The 27,368-nt window shown below is 41.7% G+C and overlaps 2 protein-coding genes across 2 annotated transcripts; both read right to left on the reverse strand.

The window, feature by feature from the left end:
• Positions 1-1,844: 1,844 nt before the first annotated feature.
• Positions 1,845-13,486, reverse strand: LOC145453897 (serine/threonine-protein kinase TBK1-like). The gene is made up of 16 exons (XM_080331864.1): positions 13,157-13,486; positions 12,955-13,098; positions 12,034-12,163; positions 10,750-10,931; positions 10,530-10,690; positions 9,424-9,534; positions 9,122-9,301; positions 7,376-7,575; positions 5,625-5,781; positions 5,105-5,206; positions 4,727-4,847; positions 3,964-4,159; positions 3,673-3,814; positions 3,446-3,607; positions 2,909-3,085; positions 1,845-2,350 (listed from the first exon to the last, which is right to left on the reverse strand). The coding sequence occupies exons 1-16, from the start codon at positions 13,265-13,267 to the stop codon at positions 2,251-2,253; spliced, it is 2,376 nt and encodes a 791-aa protein (XP_080187990.1). The 5' UTR covers positions 13,268-13,486; the 3' UTR covers positions 1,845-2,250.
• Positions 13,487-16,627: 3,141 nt separating this feature from the next.
• Positions 16,628-26,508, reverse strand: LOC145454091 (nuclear receptor subfamily 2 group C member 2-like). Its single transcript, XM_080332112.1, has 16 exons — positions 25,960-26,508; positions 25,808-25,900; positions 23,593-23,668; positions 23,445-23,524; positions 22,713-22,791; positions 22,555-22,646; positions 21,514-21,697; positions 20,884-21,063; positions 20,732-20,826; positions 19,406-19,548; positions 19,235-19,349; positions 18,820-18,977; positions 18,451-18,590; positions 17,713-17,850; positions 17,545-17,650; positions 16,628-16,993 (listed from the first exon to the last, which is right to left on the reverse strand). The coding sequence occupies exons 1-16, from the start codon at positions 26,044-26,046 to the stop codon at positions 16,696-16,698; spliced, it is 2,064 nt and encodes a 687-aa protein (XP_080188238.1). The 5' UTR covers positions 26,047-26,508; the 3' UTR covers positions 16,628-16,695.
• Positions 26,509-27,368: the final 860 nt, after the last annotated feature.

Below are 27,368 nucleotides of genomic sequence, written 5' to 3' on the forward strand. Positions count from 1 at the left end.
AAATAGTCTGTGACTAGAAAGTGCGTTACGGGTACGGCAGTACTTCGTATTATTATACTGTATCTGTATCGTAAGCCTATATAAACCGGGACGCTACAATGTTGGATGGTAACGTATTGATAACTGGCACTGCAGTCTACATTCTATCGAATTTTGACAAACGCAGAATCTAGTCCTCATAACCATGATATCCGATATACCTGGCCCTAAATATGTAGAGACTTTTCCCGTATCCGAACACAATCAGTCAGATGTCAGATCACTTTGGAACAATGACAACCTCCACAGCCCTCTACATTTCTTGTTTCCTCGAGCTCTTCCGGGTATGTACTTCTCCGAATCCGGTTAATATTCCTATCCATTCTTCCACCACTGAGGAGTAGAGATTTCAAAACAAAGCATCGATAATGCATTATTAGTGCTTGTAAATATCTTCAACAAAAGCTTTAATTTTTCATATTTTTTATTGAATATTCATTCCTATCGATTATTATTATATACGTTGGTCTCTTTGAAACAGTGGTTTGCAACCGTTTTATAGTCGAGCACACATACGCCCAAGATCTGCTCTCGGCCAATTTGGGAAGCACTCAGTACCTTAGCTGAGACTTACTCGCGGCCTATATATAACTTTGGGGAGCTGGTTGCTAAATAAAAGGTCAGCACCTTCGACCAATACACACATCATAATGTATGTATAGTGTATACAGACAGACAGACAGTTTTATTGAACAAAATTACAATAAAAATATAATACATGCTACAGCGATACGATCCTTAGGGATTCCCGCGGATCATCCAGTCCAACTATGTTGAGTGACTTTGATCCAGTCAGCTGCATTGATGGAGTACCAATTAAGCATTGTTCAATTCGAGTCTCGCGTCATAAATAAATATATAAAAATGTAAGCAGGCCGAATAGTGGTATGTTGGAACATCAAATGAGTAACAGCCTAACAGGCAATATACTAAAGGATTGAAAGGACAGAATATAACCAAAACAGGAGATAAATAGGGTGAACGGCAATTACAATGTAAAGCAACTAACTTCAATACGGTATATACATCATTGGCCCAGACTAACTCACAGCGCATTCGGCAAGCTGCTATTTATAATGAAAAACTACCCACTGGTTGAAAACCACGGTTCCGAAGCAAGCTAGAACCCAACTTCATGAGAAACTTACAATAAATAAAATCATACTTTAATAAAGTAGGCATATTTGAATTCGTGCCTTTATTTCATCAGTTCAAAACTCTAAAAGGTTGCGATACGATGAAAAGACTGTGAGTAGTCATGTTCGCTTACAGTGGATGTCACTACTACGCCAACTCCCCCTCCAAGTCAGTATGAGAGATTGATAGGCCAAATAATCCCAAGTGAAGCTAGTATCCAATCAGTATCTAACATGCTTCTATTTTGAATTTAAGAGCAATTGAACAATGAGCATGTTTCATGACTGTCGACAAAATTGTCGTTAGTCATACCGATGGAGAGCGCTGTGTTAACTAATAATTCGTGCCGGTTACATGGCAATTGGAAGAGGACGGATGCGCAAAATTCCCTGGATTTTGAGAGACAAAACTATAATGCTTGTGCTCTGGAATACGACGGAATTTGTAAAGTCTCACGAACATTTGAACGATTCCACGTTCCCAACAAAATTACTGTTGACAGTTACCCCATTCGAGACCAGCTATGCCGATAACGAACGAAGTATGACTCAAGTTACAGTAGAGAAGGCCTGAAATCAGAACAAATCCCAGCAAGTCTATCTGAATACCACCTAACTGTCACTAAATCCTCATAAAAACAGGTCTAAAATCATCAACCACAACAATAATATCATGTCGCAACATCTTCATTTCAAGTGGCAACGAAATTTAAAAGTTTTGAAAAATGGAAAAATAGGTTTCTTCTGTAATAATCAGGCACGAAATACATGTCACAAATCATATCGTCGCGACGTACTCGCCGAGGAGTTTTGTCACAAGTGAAATCGATACACAGAGATGGCAAAAAAAGTGGAAATAATCAGCAGAGACAAACGTTTATATGCAATCCAGCAAGGTAATATACAAATAAGTTCACTGTAATATAACACGTCCACGCGTCGGAATTAAAACTCCTTCGATAATTGCACCATGAATGTACTTGTCAAGTATCCGACGCAGGGAGCGCCGCGCACGTTTGCCAATCAATTCTTCCGGCAGGGACTCTATCCGATTTCGGCAGCACGGATTCAGAGATCAATCCTGATCCATGGTCTCGCCGCCAGAATTCGAGGCTTCGTCGCCGATGTAATGGTCTCCGTTGGCGTCCGCGTTGCCGCCGAACAGCTCGCGCAATCTGAAACGAAGCACACAGCTTTGAGGCGCGAAGGTTCACCTTTATATACAGAGACCAGTAATCAATAGAGGAAGTATTACAAATCGGCAAACCGACTAAGACCTGGAAAAGATGGAAATACTGCGATACTCCATCTCGGTTTATATCATACAAGAGTTTTGAAAATTTGGACAGGATTTGAATCAACGATTAAACTTCAATCATTACCACTTTTACGCTCAGAATTGCCCCGAGAACCACGCTCAATAGCCCCCGCATCACGGTAACCGAATATATTTTCAAAGATGGCACCTACTTGTGGTGTCATCATTACTCCAACCCCATAAGTCGCGAAGATACATATTGTAATTTCTCTACCAAATTCCTCCACATAAGGTAGATTTGACTAGTCTTGGAATTTGCTATTTCTACATTTAATTCAGCAGAAATTGACGGCTTCACTTCTATTGGAGTCGCACTATGACCATCTCAGATAAAATGATATGTCAGTTTGATATTAACATATTGATCCACTCATTTTATGATGACACACAAGCCGTCATTATCAGTTCGCCTCACCTTATCAGCATACGCGTGTTGTTGTCCATTTCCGTCCTGACCTCCGCGAAACCGGTTCTGGTCTCTTTCACGCTCGACTCGAGATCGACGATGCTCTTCGATGTCATTGATTTGTGAGTGAGAGGCCACGAAGACGGCTTGGGCTCCAGCAGAGATGTGTGGCTGGCGATGCTCAATCTGAATAATACCACTAGAGTTTATTTCGTGATTCTAATTCAACCACTATTCTCTTGCAATCATAGGTCGAAATTAAAGGGTCATAGCCAAGTATTCGAGTACACCGTTTTATGACATCGTAATAGGAATAATGACCAGGCCAGGAAAGTTTAAAAATATAACTTTTCTGCATCATGGAAAATCATGAGTTGAGCCGTATCTTCGAATTTCCAAACACGACATGCCAATAAAATATGAAAAAAACGGGTAACACTTGATCGACACAGTCAAACTGGACCTCTACTACAACAGAATCAATGCAGTCCAACCGCCGAGTGTGTATTTTGCTGCGTCTCATAAGCACGCTCAACTCTGTCCCACCTTGACATGGATTCATCCAACGAGCTCTCGGCTACGTTCAACTTGTTCCTATATATTCTCTGCATCTGCAATTGCTGCTCGCTGTGGTTGTCGCATTCTTCCTTGAGAGTAAGCAGCCTGGCTTCGGCATCCGCCAGTTTCGTCTGGAACTCCTTGATGTTCCTGTCGCAAACATGCCCGTGTTACAATACTTCACAATTTCGAAAATGGCGAGAGTGTCTACTGACGTGAACCAGGCGTTTGACTCCTTGTGCATTTTCTTACAGCCTGGCACGCTCTTCTCGGTGAAGAGGCTGACAGCCGTGTCGCAGATGGAATACAGCTGCTGCTTGTCGAAGCGGTGCACCTGCTCTTCATGACTTGAGAGTCCTGCATAACGGATACAGTTTTGAGATGTGTTAGTATTAGAATTTGGGACCGCCAAGTGCTCAAATCATCAAGTGCGGAAGTCAATATGCAGAATTAACTGGTAACCGTTCAGAAACAGTCAACGCTCGAACAGAGTGAAATCCACAAACGTTTTATGTGCTTGTGCTTCCGGAAGGCCTTGTAGATGTCCCGCGAACGGTTGGCGATCACCTCCATCTTCTCGACCAGACGGTCGGACTCTCGCGAGCCCTCGTCGACAAAGACCTGCAGAGGCACCTTGTCCTGCACGACCGCCTTCTCCAGCCTGCGCAGAACTTCGCTGACGTTCTCGAAGTCTGTCCGTAACTGCGAAAAGCACACCGACACATCAGAGATGGATGGATAGCAGTGGTGGTCAGTAGGGGCTACAGTACAGGTAGCCCTCTTTTCAAAATGCAAACATTTATAGGAGAGTTAACACCACCGTTTATTCGCCTTTTTTCCTTATTGCTCACACTTACGTCCATGAGCAATACATATTAACTGCATTGCTACGGCGTACTGAAAAGATTTGTCCTTATTTTAAAAATCGATGTTTTATAAAACTACATTGTTTTTATTTAAAAGAAATGTCCATATTCATGAGGGGTGCCCATATTCTGTCTCAGTGTCAGTGCTCACGGCGGGTCACAATAGTCCCACAGACGATACAAATAATGGAAATGAGGCCGTGATTACGTCTGAACAAGAGTGATGACCTTTTTTTCGTAGTCAGCAGCTTTCTAAATAGGCCGTGAACAATGAGCATACTGAGCAGACCATCAGTTTAACTCGGAGTTTTTGGATGTCCTCAGTTTCTGATTACTAAATGGAAATCGCTACTACGTAGTAGTCTCCTACTTGTAATTTAGCAGAAAGTTATGCGCCACCCACCTGTCGCAATTGCTTGTTTCTCTCGGTTATCTGCGGGAAGAACAGCTTGAGTTCATTGACCTCGGTCGGCGCCGGTGCCAATTTACAAATCAGCCTCAAAAGTGCGGTTTCACGGTTGTAGCTGGAACAACAGAGAGGCTAATAAGTATTGAGTACGGAAATTAAAATACCAACTATCTCAAGCAGTTGCGGTGACGGCAACACCACCCAATGCGACTAATGACAAAGTACTTTTAATTGTACCCTAAGACACATAAGAGTCTATTACAGCCTGTTCACCCGCAAGACAATTCGAAATACTATAAAAAATTCAATTGGTAATCGGCTGGTTACTATTCAAGACGTATACGGAGAACAGAAACTGAAAATGTGACGTACTGTTCTTCGAAAATCTCCAACGACGCCTTCAAGCAATCCACTTTGCTTTGCACCTCCGACGCCAGTACTTTTGTCCTGCTGACCCAAGAATGAAGGTGGTTTCTGCGAAATCAAAATGAAAACCTCAGGACACAAACACACGATGGAGATAAAACGGGAAAGAAAAACAAACTCAAAGGCACATCTCCGAGTCCACAACGATAACCCGCACCGAGCAATAAACCCGCTGCCCTATTGATTTTCATAGACTGATTTTGCAGTTTACGTGAACCCAAGCTCGGAAACAGATGTACGACAGGCACCTTGAATCACTGGGTTGAGTCAACGTCCTCGCATATAATTCAATTGGCGAGCCAACAGAAGAATACAAAGAGTGGACAACGCCACACGGGTTTGTACATTAACACGATCCCATGTGGGAATCCAATGCAAATTTACTACTGTTTGCTTGACAGGCGTCAGAAATAACTTGGCACCTTCGTTAAAGATTAACAGAATTTCCATAATTTCGCACACTCACACAAACCACTTGACGCCGAGCCGCACGAGAGTCTGTACGAGGAGCAGGTATTCGACGGACTTCTTGATGTCAAACAGCGTGCTAGAGCATACTTTGACGAAATTGGCGTCAGTTTCCAGCGAAGATTGGGAGTGCTGTTTGTCCTTGGGCGGTTTGCCTAACATGAAAAACAATTTGATAGATTTCAGAAAAGGAGCGTGGCGAGGTCAAGACCGAGGTGATCTGTACACTTATATTGAGTTACTGTGTTGGCCCGTCAAGTTACATTCGTCACAGATGCATCGCCATTTTCAAACGCCATTTTATTGACAGTGTCAGAATGCTTGCCGGCATAGAGCCAGTTTCTTGCAGTCATTATGTATTTGCATTAAACAGCGTCTAATACATTATTACTTGAAGTCAATCCCAGCAAGCATGCTGAGACCAATAAAACTCAGAATGCATCCACAACAGATTTGATCTGCCTAATAATACCACAATCACTTTACACTTGTTACTGAATCAAGCCCAAGGACGGAAAGAATACAGTGCAAATAATAATTCACGAATACACAGGTCCTTCACATAATACCGAAAAACAACTGAGTTGATGCAGTTCCGGGGTGCCAAGGGACAGGTCAAAATGAGTCAGCTATTCAAATTTACAATTGCAAATACAGAGGCAATTGTTACAAGAAATATTCAACGGAAGGGTATCATCAATACACACGTATATCGTCACACAAGTTTTCGTTGACTAGTTTGGAATTCCCTGTACGCACGTCAGGAGACCCTTTCGAACACAACATTATTAACTTTATCAATCATGACTCTTTCCAAGAAATCGACACGGTTTCAATTTCCTTCGTTTGAATGACCCATGACACAGTCGGCGTACGTAGAAAGCTAGCAACTGCGACCAGTCGGACCCGAGAAATGAGAAATGTTGTATTATGAGTCACAGCGCTTACGTACTTCGTCTAGCTGTCCCATTCATGCCGATACACAGTCAGCAAGGCATGATTGCGTACATGATTGTGCATATTTGCAAAGGGCAATGCGGCGGATATGCACACGAAACAAGACAAGAAGAATTCTTACGCAAAGCAAACAGTGTAACTACCTTCACTTGCTACATAGCACAATCAACGTCAAAGATCAACTTACGTCAAAACAGATCGCGGACAATGCAAAATGCAATTCCAAAGATCAATGCAACCATGCATTCACAACAGCAATAGAAACGATGCATGCGTAGTACGCGGAAAATTTCAATTGTGAAGTACGGAGTCGGAATATTGCCTTTACCATAGTGGCAATAGTCTTGTGTACAATAGCAAATACAAACAAGACGTTAAAACCCACTTTAACTCACAATGTAAACATGGAATCTTGAAAAATGCTCGCAAAAATGGAAGAATAAACATCGAGCAAGTGTAGAAACTGTTACCACAACTACTATTAGGTTAGCTCGGCTCAAATGGTTTGTTATGGCAGTTGGTACTACATGACCGCGCGCAAATACAGTTGAACATAACAAAGATAAATACGTTTGCTATTAATAAGCATCCATCGAAAAATCCCGGCAAAAATATTGGTCTGAACTACAAATCAAACAAAAACAAGGTGCGCCACCATGTTTAAAATTCAGTGCCCCAAAGATTCAAATTCATAAAAGATCGAAGGAATCTTCCAGTTTTCGATGCAATCATCACACCGCACCAACATATGTTAACACTCAACACAGATAAAAAGTAGCGCAAAGTACTCACAGGTGTGTGGTATATGAATCGATTGAAAATCCGCCACGTTCGTGCTCACGAGAATGAGGGGCTTCGTCTTTGTGGTTCGCGGGTATTTCTTCACGGGCTGGAACGCTTCGACTTGCAGCAGCTCGCCGTCAAAGTACAGCGTCTGATGGCTCGACCTGATGTCGGTCTGTTCCGCGATGAGCTCTTGCAAAGACGCATGCCTGCGACGAACGAGATTATTCAATTTGAAACGGGAAGGGGATGTCTTTCTATGCTAGAAAATATCGTTTGATCCAACGGTTCCCGCTGACGAATTTTCAAGGCATCAATCCATATTTGAGTGTAGAATCGAGCCTGTGCTAGAGCATCGTTCCATCAACTGTATATAAATCTTTAAAATATATTTGTTGGTCTATCAAGCTACGCAGTCACCATTGGATAGAAACATCCACATTATTTCATAAGGGGACTGAGGATGGTAAAAATCCAACACTCGACTAATTCGACTTGTGTGTCGTCATTATTGTGTCATATTACAGCAAACACCAAGTACTCCAGTTGTGAACCGTGTATAAAACGATAAGGAAGTTGAGTTAACTTATTAATGCGATTTACAGCCCTTTGTACTTCCGTGAACAATGACATCGACCACATATGACTTTGGGCAACAACAGGACTACAATTGTTCTTCAAGGTTCGAAGTTACACTGAGTGACCCTGGACTCATCCAACCTGTCATAGCAAAGGGAATCTCGATTCTGTGGTGTTGAGTACTTCAAATAACTGTCAGCTTTGTTTGAGAAAATATATTTGAATTGCAATATCGATACATAAAAGAATAAGAATCATACTTTACTTGAGTCCTAGATACACCTGGCCCCTAAAGTAGACATTGTTTGCCAAAGTATTGGAAAGATAGCGATAAAAATAATACTAGTCTCCTTATGCCCTACCTAGATTATGCAAATACGGAGGCTGTCAAATTAGTCATTGCTGGTACTTGAGCATAAGTGGAAGTAACCCCGTAAATTTCCACTAAACTACACATAGAAGTAGCAATATCAAACTACGAAAAAGAGTAAGTATTCTAGGTCTAGTTTTGGTTAAAAAACTTAGACAGGAGTGTACTGCGCTCTAAATATGATGCGGTCTCTAATTAAAGATAAAGGTGTCAATACCTTTTTGCAGCAACCATTTTCCTGAAAAAGTCACCGTATTCGATCCGCAGACCATTTACATGAGTGTTACTTTCCACTCCGGCGTTCTCTGCGGCGTCGAGGTTACGCTTCATAACTCTGGCAAGCATCACTTTCTCGATGCAGTCGCGCAGGGAATTTCAGTTGTCGGCCGATATTATGAAGCAAGTGTGTCCTACATACCACCACGGTAGTTTACGTACGGAAAGCAGGCGTACGGCATCAGTACTTTTTTGCAAAGAGTTATGAAACGATGATGCGTGACCTCAACACCACAGAGATAATTGTAACGCTTGTGTGAATCTTTTACTTGCGGATTTAATACGGTGCTTTTTTGAGGAAAATGGTTGGTGCCACGAAAATCTTCACACTTCAATCTTTAATTGAGACCACATCATATGTAGAGTGCAGTTCTCCTTTTAGTAGACAAAATTTCTAAGATCCTAGCTACTCGAGTGATAGTGCAAATAGGCAAAACCTATTTGAGTACAGGTACTCCGAAAAAGTAGAAGTACCCCGTTTCTGACCACCTTTGGGTTAATATAACAGGTGAAAATAAAGAGCGACTCACGTGCTAGCTTCGGAAATGTAAATTTTGTGCAAAGCACCGGACGGGGCGCTGTAGACGTCCACGGCGCGCTTTTCCAGCAGCTCGTTGACTTCCGCGAAATACTGCTCAAAAGTCCAAATCTGATGCGGGTTACACTCCAAAATACCGGCCAGTATTGGTGTGAAGTACGTCTTGAAACCTCTGCAACGCAAAACGATATTTTGCCGCAAAGCTTATATACTGAAAGTCGGAAAGTTTGCACTGCAACGCAACACAACACGATAGTTCACAGCACACCAAACCTTACAGTACACAACACTTACACGGAAAGCCGGCAGGTTTTCGGTAATTCCCTGCTCCAATCGATCTGGCCGTTTTCGTATTGCTGGACGCCGGATATGACGCCAGAGGGTTTTTCGGTCGTTATCCGAAACCTGAAACGTGTACAGCGTTCGTGAAGATCAAGAGAGTGCCCGATTCACACCTGCGACTAGGGCCAAACAAAATCAAGCACCTGAGCGATTGCATTCTGAATTAAGCATAGGGATGCCAATCGAACATTCCAGTATCGCTCATAACATCATAACAATATGGGTAATTCTGAATGTTCAAATATGAATCTATGATGCCGCCAAAAAGAAAATGCCAGTTCTACTACGGCCCACGTAAAGATGATTTTGCATCTCTTTGACCGCACCAATCACATGCGCTTTCTGTCGATGCAGTGGGATTCATCGCTATTTCACAGAAATGTCCACTAGGGGTGTTCAAAAATGACTTTTTTTCTCAAATCGTACTGGCTCCTTGACAAAAATTTTCGACGCCAATAACTCCGCTTCTACTGGTCGGAATTGACCCAAATTTGGTGAACACCCTTTCTATTGACATCCTAATACTTTCATGGGGTGAACAGGAAATTTTCAATTTATTTTCAGATAATAAATAGAAACTTTCTTCTCCTGTAGCAATGCGGCTACTGGCTGGAATTGAACCAAATTTGGTGTGTAGGCTTAAACTAGGTAATCTAACAATTTTATCAAGTAGCCAGTAGAGTACGATTTGATAAACACCCCCAACATATAAAGCCTCCCAGAACATGTTTTGGATGCTGCGATAGGACCAAGCTCCCACGATGAAAGAAAGCATAGAGACTATAATTTGAAATATTCGCGTTTCTTTCAATATGAATATATTTTATAATTAAATATTGAAGTTCGGTACCTTCCAGAGTCTCTTCAGAGACAATAACTGTCGTTAATTAAATAAACTGTGTGAAGTGTGATGCAAGTGGCATATATTTTCAGTTCCTGAATAAAAGGTTCTCACGACTGGACTCGAATCATTACAATTATTACACAATTTGAATTGAAGTACTCAAATTGTTATGTGCATCCCTACTCGTGATAAAACCAAGATTAAGTAGACCTACATAGTTTCTTTATTGCGTCGAGCGCCCCCGTACGGGCGAAACGGCAATTGACCGGTGGCAACGTGATACAGCGTCACTCCCATGCTCCAAAGATCGACTGTAGCCGCGAACGTTTTTCCCGCCGGTTTCCTCAGCACCGCACGCTCGTATATATCCGGATGCTACAACGAAAATGCCGTACTGCAAACGTGCGCACTCGTGTTTTCGTAATATCGATTACCAAGTACTCTTCCGTGCCGTATAGCGATACGAATTGTTCATTGTCATCAAGCTCTCTGGCTGCTCCAAAATCTGTTAATTTATAAACGGGCGAGCCGTCCGGTTCCCAAGATCTCATGATGTTTCCCGGTTTCAAATCGCGATGAACGATCCCCTTCTCCCGGAGATGGTTCATGCCCGCGCCTGAACACGGATAATTCAATAACACCTCGATTTAGTGGCTGGAATTTACCAAAGAGGTACGCAATACAATATAAGAAGAGCTTCTTGGAGGTACAGAACTTCAATATATACAATTGAATAGTATATTCATATTGCAATGAACCCGAATATTTTCGGCTGACACTCGTCAATTTCATGCTGTTGAATTTTGGGATACGATTGTTGATACAAAATGTTCTTTCCAATTCTCTACTAGTTGTTGACGATTATCTCTGATGAATGTCATCCAAAAATAATATAAAAAACAATATACTATTCAAATACAATATAACAGTGTAAGCGAAATAAATGAAATGATATTAAAGCATTTCTATGTATAAAATGCATTTTGGTCATGATTTATACTATCAGCTAACCACACAAGGTAGATGGTGAGTATCGAAATTTAAAAATATCCCACAGACATGACCGTACACATACCTGACTAGCTGTACCTGACTAAGATCTTGCCAATACCAAAATAAAAAACATTTACTTTTTCCAGTAGAGGTGTGGAAAATAATTCACTAGTGGTAATAGTAAAATTATACTCGTGCCTGTGAGCAATGCAAATAATATCAGCTGCGGTTCCTGTGGCGCAATGATTCCTAAATAACCAGGTGGGAATTCCATTAAGGTAATTAATCCAATATGCATAGTAGATGATACAATCAACTCAAGGTGAGGTAATCAACATTGAAAAAAGTACAATAAAATGCACTATCGCAGTAAAATTCTTGGATACATGGATAGTGCTGAGTGCGAGAATCTTTACTAATGAACAAAATATATCCATACTAAAATTACAAAATGAAATACGAATACAAAACTATTGTCTACAGACAGATACCAAAAGGAATAATGTTTCACTTGTGCAAAAGTTCAAGAAAAAAAAATCTGTATACACTACTTTCACAGGAGAAAATATCACCAAATTTACCGTATCTAAATCAAAGAAACAATACGGTATGACATTATATGATTAACATTTGCATAGAATTGGTCATGCACCTTTCAAGTCTACAGTAGAATTTACTGAGAATAGGCCTACACTGAAATGATGATACAATGGGTTTAATCTTACTTATATCTCGTAAAACAAGCTTGAAACCATCTTCGGGAAGACCGTACATATTTTCCGGGTCATCGAGCATGTTAAATAAACTCCCGGCAGTGCATAATTCCATTATAATAACACTGTTCTTGGATGTTACCTGCAAGTCATAAACAAATGAAGTACACCTTCAGAAGGGTAGGGTATGCATGGAATTCATTAATATTGCAGAGACTCATATTATGCAGAGGGCCCAGGCAAAATACCAATAATGTCAAGCAAGGCTCTGGCACTTGTTCGTAAACAACGACAACAATTCTATGATGCACTTTCCATGACCATTTGTCATCAGTTGCTATGAGATACCTGGGTGTCCTGCCGCTTGCACAATACGAAACTCAACCTCATCACATCCATGATTAAGATTCATAGGTAGGCCTAAAGCAGTATCAGTAATGTATTTAACTCAGAAACAATTATATTGGTGCTTATGCAAAGCCAGATTTATTCAAGGCAGAGAAGTATGAATTTTTATCAAATGGTCTCATCAATAAATCAGCTGTTAAAAAGCATTGGTCACTATCCTTAACTAGGCCTACTACTGGTAACTATAGTTCAATATGATACTTTCTATACGAATTTGATGGAAAACATGATAATTAGGCTTTACAACTTGCCCATTAAGGAGCTAAAAGTTTGCTTTTAGCGTATGTCATAGGTGTTAGACTATGAGAACTGGCGTAATATTGGCATTTCATTTCAGAGGCTGAAATTGAATTTTAAAAACTGAAAACCACTACACTATTCAATCAGTGCTTTACTCGTATTCTAGTGGAGTATGCAGCTATACCTGTGCTCACAGGCCAGCCCTATAGTTTGAGTACATGGCTACATGCTAGCCCGAGTGAGTATGCTATCTTCATGTATGATTTTTAAGTCCAGATACCATACCTCTTCTTCGACGGAATAAAGTCGTACAATGTTTCTGTGGCTAACTTTCTTCAAAACGTCGAATTCTCTTGTCCTTATTTCGGCGGGACGTGCCATATAATTGAACGAGTTGAAGACTTTGATGGCGTATTCATCGCCATTTCTCTGAAGATACAAGTCATACACCATTATTTAAATTGGGAAAATAGTTCATATCTCTTACTCGATGTCTTCCTTTGTACACCGAACCTGTGGCCCCTTGACCAAGAACATCATTGGTCGACCAGACGTAGTTGGGTGTTTGTCTCATTGACTGGCCTAAGCCACGGTTCATAATAAGATTGACTATAGAGTCAACAGTCTTTACCGCCCTGAGCTGCAACTAACACGACGCACATTCGTCGAATGCGCCGTTAGGTTCTCATTATACCCTAGTCTCTCTGCGTCGATATAGTGAAGTGATAGTTATAAATGTATATAATTCATATAAAGATCAAGCCAGACAGATATGGTACCTCACCTACAAGCTTTCTGCCCATGAAACCAAAAACCAAACAGTTCCTGAAATTGCAGAAACGAACAGGCCTCCGTCGCTTGTCGCTTCTAAATATATGAGCTCACTCGTATACGAAGTCTTGCTCTATGGTCGAGATTTGCGTCATAGACCGTGCGAGTAAATATAGGAAAAGTCGAAACCGAGTTCACCGTTTCACGTAGATTAGACATAACACAACTCTGTAAAATCACATAGCATTACCGAGAAACTGTCACAGAGAGAAAGCAAGTTATGGTCTATATCTAACTGCATTATTTTGAGGACAATTATTACATGCGCTCAGTCAGGTAGTAGTACTTGCTAGCTATTCGATGGACCAGACATCTTATTTTCGGGTCATCGTGAGTCAACCACTACTGACTTGCGTGGTTATCATAGACACGTCGTCCCAGGTACAATGTATTACGAATGCAGCAAAATATCGAAAGCTAGGGTTCAAATGTAACCTATTGGCCGCCCCGCGTCGGTCGCGTCAATCTCTACTTACTAACTCGACAATACCTGCTGAGCTACTAAACTTTGCCGTACGCGTGAATAATGCTAAAATGGAACGATTACGGCATAATCCGAATTGCCACAATCACCCCGATTTCAGTACAAGCGCCGCCGACAGCAGCTTCGCCTAGTTATATTCTGAAACAGACACTCTTCACGCCACAATCAGGAAAATTTATAATCGCGCTACCCGTGACCTCCCGTACACAATACTCTCGACATATAAACGCGGATAGGATGGATTTCAGCTTCCGTCAGTTTAGCAGTAGCCTAGTACTGAATTCCGGATCGGCGCTGATTTGCATTCTGTATCAGGTTGATCTTACAACCGCATACGGACTCCCACGTAAGATTATCAGATCCAGGACTTGACACCATGAGACTACCAAGTCTCCAATCCATGCGTTCTCAGAAAAGAAATGGGAACAGCACACGTCAACTATGTAGCTATGCTTCTTCCTACAAAGTCGGCAACATCGTGGATTTTATTTTAATCGCAAACAGACAAAAAACGCAATTAAATATTGCTAACAAAATATAGCTACAAACATACAGAAAAATATAGACGTGCATGCACGGGTGTAGCAAGTATGAAAATGGAGGTGGGGCGATATACAATTAACGTGGCGTCACGAGTTTCTGTTGTAACGCAGTGAAAACGAATGTCATAATGCCCAGATTTGAAGGGGGCATTCGCCCCTGGTTATGCAACGCAGTCATCGGCAAAAGCACACAAATAAGACAGCAACACGCGTCGCATCTATCACACAACTACAAATCTTACACGACAGCAGATAACATTAAAAAAACATACCGAACAGAGCAACGATAAAATGTGAAGTAATAGGAAAGGAAGGGAAAAAAACGTGAAGCATCGACATAAGAACCCTGCAATTGCACTCGATTCGTAATAGGCAGAGGTGGTCAGTACCAGACAAAGTCAACTGTTTCCAACTACTGAAGAAAGATTTGTCTGCCTGCACTGCTGACTCGAGTGTATATGATTTTACACTTTTTTTACTTCTACTCAAATGATTTTCGTAGTTTTAGGCAAAGTGGATCCAGAATACTTTTTACTATTTGGAAAATGTTACTTGTACTCGAGTAGAAATTTACCATTGATATACCCGAGTAGCAACGTTGAATACATTGACCACCTCCCACAATACGTAGAGCTGGGCAAAATCGAGTACTCAAGTGAATCGATTCAGAATCGGGTATCAGATTTTGAGTCGAGTATCACTCGTGACGACATCACAATAGTATGATGGGGGGAAGTTCCAGGGTTGTAACCAAGTCACAAGCCAATCTCACTTTCATAGTTTTGACTCGAGTCAATTCAGCACCGACTACAGGTAGAGGGTCGAACCCGAGTTGTAGTATTGCGACTCGAGTCCGAGTCATTTCGGTCACCATTTAGTTTTTAGTTCAATCTGGTTCAACTTATTTAAACTCTTCTTGGGGGATATCGAATGGCTCGCATTCATAATTTCTTGACTTTCCTCAGTCCTAACAGTTTCTGGCCCTATTTTCCAAGTATCAGGACAAAATACCAATAAGGTGGTGACTTTACTATTCTTCGAAGTTACAATGAAATGTCTCGTCTTGGCCGTCCTAGTCTTGAGTCATATGACTTGGTTCGAGCCATGCACAATGACTCAAGTAAAAGTCGAGCCAATTCTAGCGTTTGAAAAACTGACTCCAGTCATGTCGAGTCACCAAAAAATGGTGACTCAAGCCATTACAAGCCTGGAAAGTATAAAATTAAAGATTGTGTATTACCTATTTCATTAAACCTTGTGACAATGCTATGAGTTGCTCACGACTTCGCAGATATGTCATTAGCACTCCCATGCGTAGCTCTGTATTACTTGTTTTCAATGCCGTGATACGACCAATTGAGTTTTACAGCCTTCCACTGAGAAAAATGGTATCCAAACCAGTGGTTCTCAACCGCCAGTCTGCCAGATTTACTAGAAATTTACATCCCAATTCCAAAATGCCAAGAAGTTGGATGCTTGTCCATTGATTAGAGAAATAAACATCACATTTTGAATTTACTGAGAAGTGTGGAACAAATTTTTAGCATGGCGTCGCAATAGAGTTCATGGTCTACTTCAGGCGTACGTCACACTGGCAAAAACGTTACAAGAAATTGTCAAAAAGTAGCCTACAACTCGTTTCGGACGGCTTATATGTGAAAGCTACGTAGACTTTTAACAAACTGCAATTAAGAAACTACAGGCAGTATAATAGAGCCTATAGCAAATTCACATTTCTTCCGAAGGACATCGAACAATCATATTCAAGTTAATGGTCTTTAACAGGACTTCACGAGCTTCGCCTTGCAGGAACTTCAATAGAACCACGTATCTAGTATCATTGTGGCATCGTTAAACGGAGTCGTCAATATTACATTCATGTTGCCGTAATCAATTTAGGGTGAATTTTAGTTCTTGAAGGTGAGCCGGTTCGCAAGATTTGTTTTGGAAGTTTTACTGGTCCGTGAGGTCAAAAAGTTGAGAACCAGTGATCTAAACTATAATTCTCATTGGTGGCAAGGAGCGTATGAGTCCAATACTCGAAAAAATAATCTCCACTCGCATCATTAGAATGAATACTCAAATCAATATGCCCTGCCCAGCCCTGGTAATAGACCCGGATTTTCACATGATTCGAACTCTACAAACATTGACAAGTCAAGACCCGCGTCACATGATATCCGCATCACTAACGGCGGGAACAACTTCGCCGTCGGCATTTTCGAAAACATAAACCTTCGCTGGACTCTCGTCTTCATCGAGAATTAACGTTTCCCGGCTGGTGGCGTCGTCGCCGCTGTTGTTCTCGGCGTCGGCGCCGTTGTACTCGCCCGTTTCCATTTTGAGAATGTACGGGATGATCGAGTCTATACGCACGTTGCCGATGAGCCCGGCGAAGAAAAGCTCTTCCGTGATGCCACCATCCATGGCGCTGAACGCAGGCAGCTTCAACAGCAGAGAGTGTAACCTGAATGGTCAAGTAAACGAGGCTTTTCTACGTTTTCAAGTACTAAAGTAGGTTATGAGTACTTGTACTAACCAATCTTTGTTCTAAACTACTTCCACTTCAGTGACAAAGCACTAGTGCTACTTATCCAAGTGGTCATTTTCTTAGACTATTTTCACTTCTAATCTTTTCCTAGATTCTGTGACTAACAAGAACATTGACTGCATATTAGAACACAATAGCCTTGTTTTCTTCACATATTATTACTTTGTTTATTTTGCTACATCCCCGAAAGTTACTCATTGTTAGTTTTGTTTCGATCCTAATGCTTCAATGTCAGTGCAACTATCTGGATAATAAGGATTTAGTCTATATCGTGTCGCAGCACCAAATTTTAAACTTGGTAATAAACTTCTCTCTCTCTCTCCTTAAAAATTTTACTCTCCATTTCATTATCGTCGTGTCGGTTTCGGGTTATAACTAAATTTATTACAGTCGATCCCATATGAAAACTAATCATAATACACGGTGCAGTTAACTGCCAGTGGCCTACCAACAGCCCCAACTAGTACCTGTCCTCATCTTCGGGATGGATCTTCTCTTCAAATTCCCGAAATTCAGCGAGGCACCTCATCTGAAACTTGCGAACCTGCTCTTTCCTGTTCCCCCGTACGTTATCTGCGCGCACACATAACGATCAGCACGATACCGTCAAATGGGCAACACAATACAATCCAAACCAGGGTTGAAGAGCAGCATCGTCTTGACAAAGGCAAACTCCCTTTCGTCGAGTTCCATCGCTTTTAGGTCCGCGACCAGTTCCCGCGTTCGGATGATCTGATGGATGACTTGTCCCACGCGCTCTTTCGTTAGCTTATCTGGAGTTGATACGATCGCTGTTAGACATGGCATCGCTGCGTGTCTACTGTCCGTCATGCGGCTGTGAGTTTCGTGCTGCGGTTGCCAGGTGACCAATTCATCGCATGACCAGAAGCCAGAGGCGGTGAGGAACTGAGTGCTTCTAATTTTTCTGTGAGCTTACAGGCCGTTATATATTTTTGTCCTTCATGTTTTTGCAGCACATAGACCCACTCATGATATACATACACACGATCTGTACATATGCATACCATGAGTGCATGATGTGCATAAGCCGCTGGACAAGGTAGGTATAGATTTAGCCTTGTGAGGCTTTTCAATTGCTGTACCAACCCGCCATGTTATCCCGCAAATGCTGAGCGTCAAGCGGGGACGCCACAGGTACCAGTTTTAATGATGAAGTCACAAACATACCCTAAACTACTATCTAGTTTAGAAAATACATGTATGCAGCGTTAGTGGAAATCTCTAAAAGACAGCAGCAGTAAAAGTAGTAAAAAGACAAAACCACTTAATTACTCCAAATAAGTAGAAGTACTTCGACATTGAAAACATTCTTTCGTTCAATTCATCCTGCCGAATACAGTAAACGCAATTACTTTGCTTCAATCCCTCGTTGAGATGTTGCGTTATCGTTGCGAGGATAGAGTCGAGCTTCATCTGCTCGCTGCATTGCGTCAGACCGCACGTGAACAGCTGATTCCAACAGGCCCGCAGCAGCGCCGTGTGGCAGTCGTTTCTGCGAGACACGCATCGATCGTTACTCATAGACACGCATAGATGGTCAGCATTGCTAATCGTACAAAAGTTAATTTATGCGTAATTAGAAGCAGAAGTAGGAATCTCAAAGGTATGTCAAATTGATTCAAGTGGAACTAGAAAATGGACATCTGAAAGAACTCAAGTCATTACAAAAAAATGCTACATACTACGGGACAGAGCCCGTGAAATTAACGATTTCCACGTACCCCAACACCTGAAAAGCGAATATGTTACGCGCCCACTGCGCCGATAAGAAAAGCAACCGGGACGCGGACTCGCAGATGTACTGCACGTTGAAGTGGTCGGGCACAGGCGTCGGCATTGTGAGTTTGAAATCGCAGTCTACGTCCGACATCAGAGGGCCCTGAACAAATTCGAAGACGCTCTACAAGGTACAGAACTTCAATATGCTATTGAATAACATATTCATGTTGAAATAAACCCGAACATTTTCGGCTATTACTCGTCACAGCTAATCAGCAACTAGTAGAAAACTGATGGGAACATTGCATATAAACATTACCAAATTGAAAATCAACACTCAACTCGAGTTCGAATGGAATCATTGTATCCAGCTCCATTCGCAACGCAAAAGACATTCCTAAGATTGCCGGCACTCACTTGGAGATCAATAATAGGTTCATTGTCGTCATTTTCTGCCGTGAAATCGACGACGGGGAATTTTTGCGCGGACGCCGGTAACGAGTTGTAAGTCTTGACCAATTCCGTCAAAGCCCTGAAGAGAGAACAATCAAGACAGATTCCGAAACGTAGACAAGGCGAAACACACACCGGTCCACGTCCATGTCTTTATCGACGTTGTCGGGGTCGCAGCTTTTAATCGTGTCGTGCAAGGAGGATTGCGGTTTCTTCAGGGTTGCTATCGTCGATACGACGTTGGCCAGCGTGCTCAGGCTGCCTTGCCCCTCGTTTGTCTTGAAGAAAGGGACCGTTACCAAAGTACAATAAATTCGCGGCGAGAATCACACCTTTTCTAAACACACTAAATGACTCTGAGCTACAGTCGTACATGGTCAAAGATGATAGTGGTAAATAGACGGTAACGACAGAGGTGATCAGAAACAAAGAACTTCTTTTTGCATTGCTCAAGTGCGTTTTGCCTACTTGCACCGTTTATTCAAGTGGTGATGATTCCAGACTACTTTTACTTGAGCAAAACTAGGCCTAAACACTTACTTTTTACCTACTCAGAAATCACTAATTCTACTTGTAGTCGAGCAGAAATTTATGTTATTTCTACTTGACCAGCTGGCGCCGACGAGGTTTTCCGAAAAATTTTGCTTCAATTTTCAAAACTGTAAAACACCACCTCAATGGGATGCGAAACCAGCAAGTAATATATCGTTGGATTGGATTCATAATTTCAACGCATAACCAACTACGCCACGAAGCTAGACGAGAGCAGGGCAACCGAGCGTGTATATAATCAAGAAGACGAGATAACCTTGTTGTAAAAATGTACATGCTTTGGTTGCTTCCTTATCGAGTCCACAACGTATACCTAGTGCGAATAAGTACATGCTATTCCTGGCGACAGAGTTATCTTCTTTCAAACAAGCCACGAGTGACAGCTTTTGCTCAACTAATTCAATCGATAATATCAATACATGGTAGAACGTTTCACCATAAATACACAGAGGGAAAACCTGAAATTCTGAATCCAATGATATATTACTTGTTGGTTTCGCATCCCATTTAGGTTGTGTTTTACAGTTTTGAAAACTTTATCGCATACTATATCACACGATACAGTGATCACCAGCGAACTTGGCACTTGGAGAATTTGGTTTAAGAAATCTATTAAAGATTTCATGATTATTATATTACTATTCTCGGAAGGGAAAGTTTTACGTGCCGTGGTAGACCACATAGTGTGATAGCCTGATATCGAACTCTCCACCAAGTACGCACCCGGATCAAACTTTACGTGATTTGAGGATGTGTGCAAAGTTATGAGGAGTACGTTACGTCAAGACTGCATAATATCCTCTCAACTGACTAGCTCCAATACGATGCCGGCAAATCGTTACAACCACACACCCCATTTAGAATTACAGGTCATGCATATCAATATGTACGTCAATACATAATAGTTACCGATAGTCTCGGAAATTTCCGCATGAACACCCGAGAGTCATCCTCGTCCGAGAATTCCGTCTGACGAACGATTGGCGATCTCTCGCATTGCACGCCTGGCAACGATTACCGTCGAATTTCAATCGAAAGCAATCAAACCCGGCCAGACTTACTTTCCGCTTTCATTCCCGCCTGAAGACATTTCTGCAGTCGGCAGTACTGGCACCTGTTCCGGTGCGCCTTTGATATTGTGCAGCTGCGCGTGCCGCGGCAATTGTATTGTAGATTTTTTCGTATGCTCCTCTTGAAGAAGCCTTTGCATCCTTCGCAGCTTTTCGCGCCGTAGTGCCTGCCTGGATAGGGAGAGCGCGATGTCGGTCACACTTGAAAGGGGAGATTAGCACAAACTTGGCCAGATTTGGATTTACTATTTCTGGATTTGCTTTGGACATGAAATTTGGACTTCAGAAGTCCAAATTTCAGCCATTATCAAATGTGGACTAGGGTGCGAGACAAAATTGATTCTAGATATGGATCTCAAATACTAAAGTCATGGAAGTTGAAGTAGATGTTATAAACAGGCCATTATCGTATGACTGACTCGATAATTTTTTTGGTGACTACAAGGACTTGAGTTTTCTAATTCAAATTCATTGAATGAAGCCAAATGAACGTTGGAAAATAACATAAATCAAGTTAATGACTCACTTCAAAAGTATAAAACATCTCGTCTCGATTTAAAAACAGATCACAAATTTGTTCTCCACACAGTATGACTCGTGATCACTGGAAAAACGCATTACCTGATGCTTTGTCCCCGCACACGACGCAGACATCTTTGCCTCCCGACGGGCTCTCTGATTTTTGTGCGTCGTGACCGTCTTGTAACCAAGTTGGCGCGCGGAATAGGTTCTGAGGCTCCACGGAAATTTGTATCGTGCTCTGGTCGCCTCCGACTTGAGACCCGGCAAGGGAGCCAGTTGATATCTGAATTTGAGATAGCTGGTCAACGGGTCCAGTAGTCACTAACACTTGTGGATTAAATCCACTTCAACAGATTTTGAAGTGAAAGAAAAATACTTACAGCAGATGATTTTGTCCAACAGAAATTTAATCGAAGAGCTTCTTAGAGGCACAGAACTTCAATATAATATTGAATATTATAGGCTATACATATTGAAATGAGCCAGAATATTTTTGGCTGAAACTCGTCAGGGGTAGTCGCCAGCAACTATTAGAGAATTGGAAAGAACATTGTATATCAACAATTGTATCACAAAATATGACGTTACCTACTCACCAGCATGAAATTTTGAATAGGAGAGCGCTCAATGTACAATTTTTAGAATATACTATTCAATTATACATAGAAATTCAATCGAAAATTCATTTACACTATTTCTAGTAGTGATCCCGGCCAACTGTTACATAATCGCGAAATATAGTTCAGAAATTGCACTTGTTTGTGGCAGCATTGGTCAAGAAATCATGTGCTGATAACAAAGCACACTAAAGACGAATAAAATCCCTCACTATGTTTCACTGCTTCACACTTCCTCAACGGGCTACTTTTGATTATTCTCAAACACAGAAGCACAGCAAGACATAGTTCTTCCCAGGTAATTGGGACAAGGACTAATAGCCTACTACTCAAATAGATAGTTAGAGTTCTAATCCGCCAACAAACAACTGTGACCAATACACTTGAGTAACTTGTAAGTACATACATGATTCCACCGCTTTATAACAAAGTTGCAAAGGTACTTTGACAAGAAATGTCGAAAGTATAAACAATTACCGCAACAGCAGTGCGATCACAGTCACACAAGCCAAGCAGTACAGACCTGGATGAGACCCTTGCTCTGGAGTTCCAGCAGTTTTCCAGGAGTTAACTGCTCTATCGTAAGAACATTGTTTTGATGAGGATTACCAGACGCTGAAAACGGAAGGAAAACAGATTTTTTTTGTCAATCACCGGGATAAATTATATAAAACAACCCACATGGCTCTGTCACAAAAGCCTGTCCCGTCGAATGATCAGACTGGATCACATACAAGCCCTGGTCATTCCGTGATCCATCCTGGGTGAGGGCAAACAGAACCATTAGTTTTTCTCCACAAATTCATCACAAATATCAAACGCATCATTTCGTTAATAACCTATTGAAGTACTAGCATAGTGTTTTTCGTTATATTTCATAATAAATATCCAATTGAGGATCTACAAAAATATTCCAACACTAGGAGAAAGCAATGTACCACAGACACTAGACTGACTAGAGCACGAGACTACTTTTTCAGCATGTAAGGCACTTAAGAATGAGCAAGTTTAAATGATGTATCTTCACAATTAGCAACGGTAGGTAACTTTTTTTATGCAATTACACAATTTCATGCTGATGACTTTAACTAGGTCCTAGTGTGACGGCCAACCATATGCACACTTCTATATGTTCATAAATGTCGTGAAACAGTACCTAATGAGACGGATGAAAGGTCAATGGTGCCTGATCAACCAATAGTGCCTTTACAATCAACTGTCAGAATGTGCTCGAAATATTGAGCACTAGTCCTCATTATAATTATAATCCATAGTGATCCGTAATTGCCGAGTAGTAATGATGAATAAGCTACACAGAATTATTAATTGCGAGCTTCAGCTGTGCTGGGATTGACCGTGCCAGATTTGCATGCACAAAATGATCACATTATTTCACAAATTTTATAGCAGTACCATATCCCTATCTTTTTTCAATTGTGAACCATCCTCGTCTTCATGATCTTCAATGTCTTGTTCAACCACAACCGTTTCTTCTGTCAGATTAAATGAACAGAGTCGTAATTTTTGAAACAAAACGCCGTTACCAAAATTTACATCACACCTGCCGTACCGACGTATCCTTGACTAGTGCTATGATCTGATTGGATCACGTAGAGGTTTTGATCGTTGCGCGTACACTAGAATTATAGAATACATGATAACAATTCACCCTTACAAGAAGCGATGGGAAGGATCCGGGATCTGAATCGAATCTCAGAAATTCAAAAAATTAATTCAAAAACATTCTGTATGGTGGAAGTGGTGTTGAGACAATTTCTAGATAATTAACATTGCAACGATTATTCACGTTTTGTCAAGATGCGGATTTGCCCCACCACTAGTCTCTGGCATTTTTATGATCCCTGTTGTGAATCATAGAGCAATCACCTCTGGTCAAAGACTAGGTGTGATACAAACATATACTTTCAAAAATAAGTTGATGCAGGTTGGACCAGCAGTCCACAACATAGACAAGCCCGCTAGGTGGACGCAACGCAATTTTGGAGGGGCCGCACCACAGGTTCGCTTGGATCTCGTTAAGTTTTCCGCTTGTATTATCAAAAAGACAGTAGCAATTTCTTTTTAAAATACAGTTTCCAATATTCCTTTTTGAGTTGCATACATTTGTTGTGATTTCATTTTGGGGTAATTGTGATTTTATGAAGTTCACAGGTTCACAAAATTTGCTTTGACATTTTGACAGTCCTATAAAGCTGCAAAGATTGAGAGCCACAGTGATACACTCTCATTACAATGTGATGAGTGCCCAGGGTGGAATTGGTGGAAACGTCACGCAAAACTTTCTGATTAGGGTCTGGTCTACTTTCCTACCCACAAAGTCAGAGATCGTAAAGTGTTCACCATGATCACCAATGAATGTTTTCCATGACCACGAACAAAAATTTATAAATGTCAATATATATTGTTTTTGCGTTTGGAGAGGGTTAGGGTCAAAGTTGGGTTTAGGGTATCCCAAGATTAGGGTTGGAGTATTAGGGTGGGAGGGGGGATATTAGGGTTGTGGGAGGGGGGATATTAGGGTTGGGGTTAGGGGGATATTAGGGTTGAGGGAGAGGGGATATTAGGGTTGTGGGAGGGGGTATTAGGGCTGAGGGATATTAAAGTTACGGGTGAGGATATTGGGTTGGGGTTAGGGGGATATTAGGGTTGCGGGAGGGGATATTAGGGTTGCGGGAGGGGAGATAGTAGGGTTGCGGGAGGGGGGATATTAGGGTTGCGGGACCTCCCGCAACCCTAATATCCCCTTTCCGCAACCCTAATATCTCCCCTCCCGCAACCCTAATATCCCCTCCCGCAACCCTAATATCCCCCCTCCCGCAACCCTAATATCCCCCCTCCCGCAACCCTAATATCCCCTTTCCGCAACCCTAATATCTCCCCTCCCGCAACCCTAATATCCCCTCCCGCAACCCTAATATCCCCCCTCCCGCAACCCTAATATCCCCTCTCCCGCAACCCTAATATCCCCCCTCCCGCAACCCTACTATCTCCCCTCCCGCAACCCTAATATCCCCTTTCCGCAACCCTAATATCTCCCCTCCCGCAACCCTAATATCCCCTCCCGCAACCCTAATATCCCCCCTCCCGCAACCCTAATATCCCCCCTCCCGCAACCCTACTATCCCCCCTCCCGCAACCCTAATATCCCCCCTCCCGCAACCCTAATATCCCCCCTCCCGCGACCCTAATATCCCCCCTCCCGCAACCCTAATATCCCCTTCCCGCAACCCTAATATCCCCACTCCCGCAACCCTAATATCCCCCCTCCCGCAACCCTAATATCCTCCTTCCCTAATCTTTGGATACCTAACCCCAACTTTGACCCTAACCCACTTCCAATCTCCCTTTCCATCCACCCCAACCCTAATATCCGTCTCTCTAAAGGCACAAGAAAAAAACAATTTATTTTGGCGTTTATAAATTTTTGTTCGTGTTCATGGTAAACATTTCTTGGTGTCCGTGGGGAACACTTTTCTTCGTGGGTAGGAAAGTGGACCAGACCCTCTGATTAATTACTTAATTATTCTATCCAGAAAAGCTCTCATCACACAGGATTTATTTTAAAAAATGAGCCTAGATTCCATAGGGGATGACTGCGAATATAGATAGCTGAAACAGGGTGATTTAGCGTAAGCTTAAGAGAAGTTGACTGAATCTTGATTCAATCCAGGCTTGCAAGTTAGGCTTGCAAGTTGACGCCTAGTATACTGTCTATATTTTCCTCTGACATGTGAGTGATAACTTCAGGTATTTACCAAATTACTGGAGTTACTGTCACCGTGTGTCATTTCATGCGTGAGCTCCATTTCCTCAGTTTCTTCTTGTGTCACCTCATCATTTCGAATGTCCTGAAAATATATCCATGTAATTTGTAACATCAGGACATGAGAATGGTGAAGGGCCGTACATCCATGCCTTTATTCTTGTCTTTTGATATTCTTATCAATCTTTGTATAGTTTCATTATCCATTTCACTCTTGTTGGACACTTCCATGCATTTCAGACTTGTCAAAGAAATCTCTACACAAAATATTCACAACAAGAAGATATATAATATATATAGTTAGGCTACCGTATTGATTTACTGTAATAGTGTGGTATTCGTCTATTCGACGGGTATAGCCGATACGTATAATGTAGAGTATATATCTCACAAACGTCTAGATTACGAGGATATTTTTCACACAGTTATGCTCCCATATTACTTGTAGTTTCTTCCCTTCGTACCTTACTATATACCAGTGTCATCATAACACCTAACACGTATTGTATAAGACGAAACGAAACCAATATAGCCAATGCGAGCATAACTTCTGCGTACATGGTACCATAACTTTGATCTTCGCATCCCTTACTACGACACCAATATGCAAGTCAAAAACAGACTGCACTGCTGCAAACATTGATGAATAGTTAACAAACAACTACACAACATACAACACTAATTTGTAAGTTTCCCCCCGCAAATTAAAAACAAAGTTAAGTCACGGTTCAGGCGACTGCGTGGTCAAAGAGCAAAGTTTATGTTTAGTGACCCGATAGCAGATCTCACGGGCAAATTTGCGCATGCGCGGAACTCACGGATATTCGTTACGTTACAAATAAACCACTAGCGGGTCGTACGCATTGTTGTGTAGAGTTACTGGGGTCGTACCGCGAGGTAATTTACAGCAATTTACGCTGTAAATGGGTGTGGTGGTACTATATACACTATATATTAATCGCTTCTGTCTCCTGACTTCTACACGAGACGACATAGATTACTGTCGCTTGCGTCTTATATTCTCTGCATTACTTTTCATTCAGTGTGCAGGTGTGCACTGTGCATGCCTCTTCTTCACTTCGCCTAGGCCAAGGTGCGTATCTGATCTTAAAGACCACTCCAAGTTGTTTCGACAATTTCCTATCTTTTCATTGTATCGCAGTTTTGTGGTGTTTTGAAACGGCGAAAATATTAATAAAACTGATTGATTGATTGTCTTCAACTTACATCTTCTGTTGCCATCGGCTACTGAGCACTGACTTGCTCCAAATTTTATATAGCCTAGTCTATTTGCTGCTAGCCGTTACCTAGCATTATTATTATTCATTTCTGATAATATGCATTTTACAACCAATTCATGTTGAGAGAGGTGTATCTGTTTCCTGTAGGTGTGATCACAGTATAATCGGCGGTTTTGTAACTTTTATCCACTCAAGAGACACAAAGTATAGCCTACAATCCGATACACAAGACACATCCACCTCGGCCTAACGCCCGGTGTAACCGTGCTCGATGGCAGTAGGCTATTTCTTTTAGGACGCTATTCCTTGCTC

The sequence above is a fragment of the Botryllus schlosseri genome, chromosome 13, assembly GCF_051294905.1.
Source record: "Botryllus schlosseri isolate E-star chromosome 13, Bs_hap1, whole genome shotgun sequence".
In the NCBI taxonomy this organism is placed as follows: domain Eukaryota; kingdom Metazoa; phylum Chordata; class Ascidiacea; order Stolidobranchia; family Styelidae; genus Botryllus; species Botryllus schlosseri.

What these genes read in the sequence shown, in the direction of transcription:
- LOC145453897 (XM_080331864.1), bottom strand. Translation starts at nt 13,267, where the DNA reads ATGAACCGTGGCTTAGGCCAGTCAATGAGACAAACACCCAACTACGTC. An exon ending in CGACGCAATAAAGAAACTAT is followed by an intron (nt 9,535 to 10,529) that starts GTAGGTCTACTT and finishes TACACGTTTCAG; the next exon opens with GTTTCGGATAACGACCGAAA. An exon ending in GAAACAAGCAATTGCGACAG is followed by an intron (nt 4,160 to 4,726) that starts GTGGGTGGCGCA and finishes TGCTTTTCGCAG; the next exon opens with TTACGGACAGACTTCGAGAA.
- LOC145454091 (XM_080332112.1), bottom strand. Translation starts at nt 26,046, where the DNA reads ATGGAAGTGTCCAACAAGAGTGAAATGGATAATGAAACTATACAAAGA. An exon ending in GGAAATTTCCGAGACTATCG is followed by an intron (nt 19,549 to 20,731) that starts GTAACTATTATG and finishes CCTTTCTTCAAG; the next exon opens with ACAAACGAGGGGCAAGGCAG. An exon ending in CAACGAGGGATTGAAGCAAA is followed by an intron (nt 17,851 to 18,450) that starts GTAATTGCGTTT and finishes TATCAACTCCAG; the next exon opens with ATAAGCTAACGAAAGAGCGC.